Genomic DNA, 4,326 nt, shown 5'->3' on the forward strand with positions numbered 1-4,326 from the left:
TCACAAAAACTTAAGCCCATACGAGAGGACACATGAATATTTATATAAAACTAGAGCGAATTTGAGCAGAAGATCAAAGATTAGAGAAGAAAAAAGTTGTCCAAGCTTTTTTGGTTTTCTTCTTATTCAGTGAAATGAGTTTTGACTTTTGAGACTTACAAGGACAAATCACACCTTCTACAATTTTCTATTCTAACTTATAAACTACTTTGCTACACTATCTTTGATTAATTGTATGATTTCAGATGGCAGCAACTGAGTTACCTTTTCATCTCTTTGTTTTTTTTTTCCATAGAACCATGTATAGTCCACACACTATCAGCACTACTCCAATCACATTGCATATATTTAGTGAAAGAAAATTTAGTGAGTGAGAAAAAAGTGCAAGGTGGTGATTCATTGATATTAATATTTGATATGCAAGGTGCAAGCTGAAAATTTAGTGAGTGAGAAAAATCAGATAGGGTTGTAAGTTTGTAAACTCTACCTAAACACCAGAACACTTTGCCAACAGCTAAATCAGACTAGGCTTCACCTCCACTCAAGTAGATACAGACTATACAATTCACATACTGGAAAAGAGAACAAGCTTACAGCAGTGAAGATTGACCATAGAAAACTCTCATCTGGAGAAAATTATTTGGATTGGATAGTTAATCACTTTCATCTGTACCATGAACACCACATATTTGAGTTCCGGAAATTGGAGAATATAATAAAAGCATGAGCAAACACATAAACCAATAATAACATTCATAGCCTAGCATTTGAAATAAAGTAAAATCCTTCTAAGCATAGAGGACAGAGATAGTGTTGGGCACATGAACCTGTTATGGATGAAAGCATGTCACCGCAGCTTAGACGCGTATCACACAAGGAAACCAAGAGATTGGTTTCCCACTCACTGAAAATGAGTATGGAAAATAGAAAAGTTAAACATTTACTGAACTAGAAATACACTCAAGAAATGTAGGCAAAAGGAAAAGAGAGTGACAGGAGGATCACCTTTTGAAGTTCAGTTGATGAATACCCATGGTAAGAACCATCTGAATAAAACTAGTAGTCATCTGAGTGAAGGCAGCAAAAGATATAATTGTTCCCTAGAAATAAGAGAAATTAATAAAATGCATACTACAACAGTAGTCATATTATATCACTCCCACAAGCAGAAGCAAAAGCACAATTTGATTATTGCACTACATGAATTAGAAAGGAAGTAAAGAGACAAGCATAAAGGTTCATGAATCCTTCTATTCATGAATCCTTCTATTTTCAATCAAGAAAATTCTAAAATCAAAGAAAGAAACAGTATCCTTCTTACAGAAGTAAAATGGTATCATGTTTCAATTTGATATTCAGAGCTTAATGAGAACAAAAAAGAGAAAGGAAAAGGAATGCAAAGAGAACAAGGAAAAGGGATGCAATGAAAAAAGAAAAGAGGAGTTACATTACAAATCATACAACATTAAACAAAGAAGTCTTTATCAAAGTATTATCTCAGAAGTGATTCAAGTGAATAAGAAACTAGCTTCTTACTATTTCCAAGTCATTCTCTCATTAAGCATATTTAATTTCAACAAGAACAGTCTTCAAGCTTTACTTGAAACTCTTAACACTAGTAGCTATTGTAATAAAGTGTACATTGCGATGATGTCATTAAACCTTCGATACACAAATCAAAAACAAGTGTTGTACAGTTATAGTTTTCCCACTGCTTCAACATTAAAATATAAGATCAAAAAGTTATGAAAAAGCTTCTGGCACAAAGTGCAGCATTCACAAACCTGAGATGCAGTTGTACCCACTAGAGATGGCATCAAACCTCCATACAACCACTCCCACCCCTCATGTTTCACAACCTACAATATTTTTCAATAACTATTATCACTTATAATTAAAATATGAATTAAAATGCTTAGAACTTAACACTAGATTAAGAAACACTCATAATTAAAAGCAGAAACTACCTGGTTAGCAATCATTCCAAGTCCCGTGCTTTGCATTAAAGACTTTACACCCATGCCATCACCAAGTTTTTGACTAGCTGCTCGGAACTCTTCCATAGATTTCTCAGAGTTTATCTACCCCAAAAAAAGATCCAATAGAACGCGAGAAATGGTTTCACAAATAGAAATATATGAGCACTATTAGTTTAATATTCAATTCTGTTTCAATCAAAATCAGTACCTCGAGAGCATATAATGGTGACTCCACTCCATTTTCCTTTCTCGATTCGATCGACGCCCATTTTTCTGTGCAGCCATTGCTTTGCTCCCTCTACTTTCCATCTTGTCCTGCTTTGCTGCTCCAAATTATCAAGGGCTAGCTGCCTATCTTTTTTGTCCCACCTGCTTCTTTTCTCTATCCTATCAAATCCTTGATGGAAGTTCCATAAGAGAAAATGTTCAGGTGGATTGTATTTTGTAGGAAAATGTGAATAGTACAAGCAAATAGGAAGTGAATTAATTTACATACAGTAACATAAAAGAAGGAAAATAGGAAGTGAATCAAGATGAATTCACTCCTAAAGTAGTATTAGTGGACTTGATCAAGAAACCATGGGCAAGCCACTAACCTTTGCTGCATGAGTAACTCCATACGGCAATGCTTTGCTGCAGAAGTTCAAACAAATGTGCAAACTATAGAGTTTAAAATTGCCTTTTATATATATATATATATATATAAAATGTTTTAACATTTAACGAAATATCATGCAACTTTAATTTATTCATTACTAGTCACATTCTCTTTATTTGAACTTGACTATCACAGTGTCTTCAATCAAGCTTTTCTGCTTCAATTAATTTTGTATACTTTTTGTTTTGCTTTATATAATAGTTGGAACCATTAAACAATTGAGCCACAAAAGTAGAGTATGATAAACTTAGCTAAAACTGGCGTAGAAAAATTGAGCCCTAAGGTTTATCGGCGTAATTTAAACAATGCATACCTGAATCGGCGTAATTTAAACAACTGCTGGCAGATGCTCTGGTTCTCTTTGGAGCAGGAACCGATTGGGATCGGGTCGAATTCCATTGATTCGCTTGCGACAGAGCGCGATAGAGCAGTGACGGTGACAGAGCAGCGACGGAAACAGAGCGCGACGACCTTGAGTCTAAAACGCCCGCGAGAGAAGCGATATACCGGAGAGATAGAGAGAGGTCGACGGCGAGACCAGCCGTGAGAGAGGTGAGACTTAGTGAGCTTGAGGGTGAGACTGGCGAGAGAAGAGCGAAGAAACTCAAAGGAGGGTTAGGGGTTCTTCGTCGCGGTTAGGGGTTCTTCGACGGAGGCATTGCGAGCGCCGGCGACCGGCGACGTTCTTTGCAGAGTGCTGTTAGGGGATCTTCGTCGCAGTTAGGGGTTCTTCGTCGTGGTTAGGGGTTCTTCGTGAGGCACAATGAAGAGAGGGTTCGGGTACAGTGAGGCACAATAAAGACAGGGTTAGAGTTAGCTAGGGTTAATCATCTTCGTCTTCGTGAGGCACAATGAAGACGGTGTTCATCTTCATGGAGTGCTTTGTGAATTGAGTCCAGTATGTGAATTGTTTAGTCTACATTGAAGAAAGAGAGGGGTAGATTGTAATCTGCGAATGGAGCTCGAGAAAGAGAGGGGTTAGATTAGGTTCAAGTTTTTTTTTCCGGTGGGAAATTTTAAATTACAGACGGATTTTTCGTCTGTAATTATTTTCCACGAAAAAAATTAATTTTTTTGATAGAATTATAGATGGATTTTTTTTCCGTCTGTAATTTATGCTAATTTATTTTTTTTGTTTTTCGACAAAAAATCCCTCTGAAATTCCGTCTGTATTTCTGTGGGATAAAATCTATCAAAAATATCCGTCTGTAATAACTAGTTTTCTAGTAGTGGGTGGAATAGTGAACCAGGGATTCAAAAAACCGGACTGATTTCGTCAGTTCACTGATTAACTATCGATTCAATCCATTTTTTAAGAGTGAATACCCCATCTGCTCCCTGACAATTATCTCGAAAGGACAACGAGGTCCCCAAGAAAAAAAAAACACCCAATCCGGCCCCTGATATTTTTTTTGGCACAGGGGTCTCGTTGTCCTTTCGAGGTAATTGTCAGGGACCGGATTGAAATTTTTTTTTTGTCAAGGGCCTCGTTATCTTTCGAGATAATTGTCTGGGGCTATTTTGGGTTTTTCTCTTTTTTTTAATTTTTTGCTAGACGATTTTAGATATCAACCAGACCAACTACAGAATCAGCTTTTGATTAATCTAATCGAACGGATTATTTCGGTCTAATTTTCAAAACATTTTTATATAAATTATGATTCTTATCCACGATTTTATGGTCAATTT

General features: G+C 36.4%; 1 protein-coding gene across 1 annotated transcript; it reads right to left on the bottom strand.

Annotated features, from left to right (window-relative positions):
• Nucleotides 1-753: 753 nt before the first annotated feature.
• Nucleotides 754-2,063, bottom strand: LOC148554805 (uncharacterized). Its single transcript, XM_088489914.1, has 4 exons — nucleotides 1,968-2,063; nucleotides 1,785-1,859; nucleotides 1,006-1,100; nucleotides 754-904 (listed from the first exon to the last, which is right to left on the bottom strand). The coding sequence occupies exons 1-4, from the start codon at nucleotides 2,061-2,063 to the stop codon at nucleotides 754-756; spliced, it is 417 nt and encodes a 138-aa protein (XP_088346040.1).
• Nucleotides 2,064-4,326: the final 2,263 nt, after the last annotated feature.

Source organism: Arachis ipaensis, chromosome B6, assembly GCF_059453495.1.
Source record: "Arachis ipaensis isolate K30076 ecotype BB chromosome B6, ASM5945349v1, whole genome shotgun sequence".
Taxonomy (NCBI): Eukaryota; Viridiplantae; Streptophyta; class Magnoliopsida; order Fabales; family Fabaceae; genus Arachis; species Arachis ipaensis.

Excerpts from the sequence above, each read along its gene's own strand:
- LOC148554805 (XM_088489914.1), bottom strand. The coding sequence starts at position 2,063 with ATGGAAGAGTTCCGAGCAGCTAGTCAAAAACTTGGTGATGGCATGGGT. Across the intron at positions 1,860-1,967 it reads TTGGAATGATTGCTAACCAG|GTTGTGAAACATGAGGGGTG; the intron begins GTAGTTTCTGCT and ends AAAATATTGTAG. Across the intron at positions 1,101-1,784 it reads TGGGTACAACTGCATCTCAG|GGAACAATTATATCTTTTGC; the intron begins GTTTGTGAATGC and ends TCTTATTTCTAG.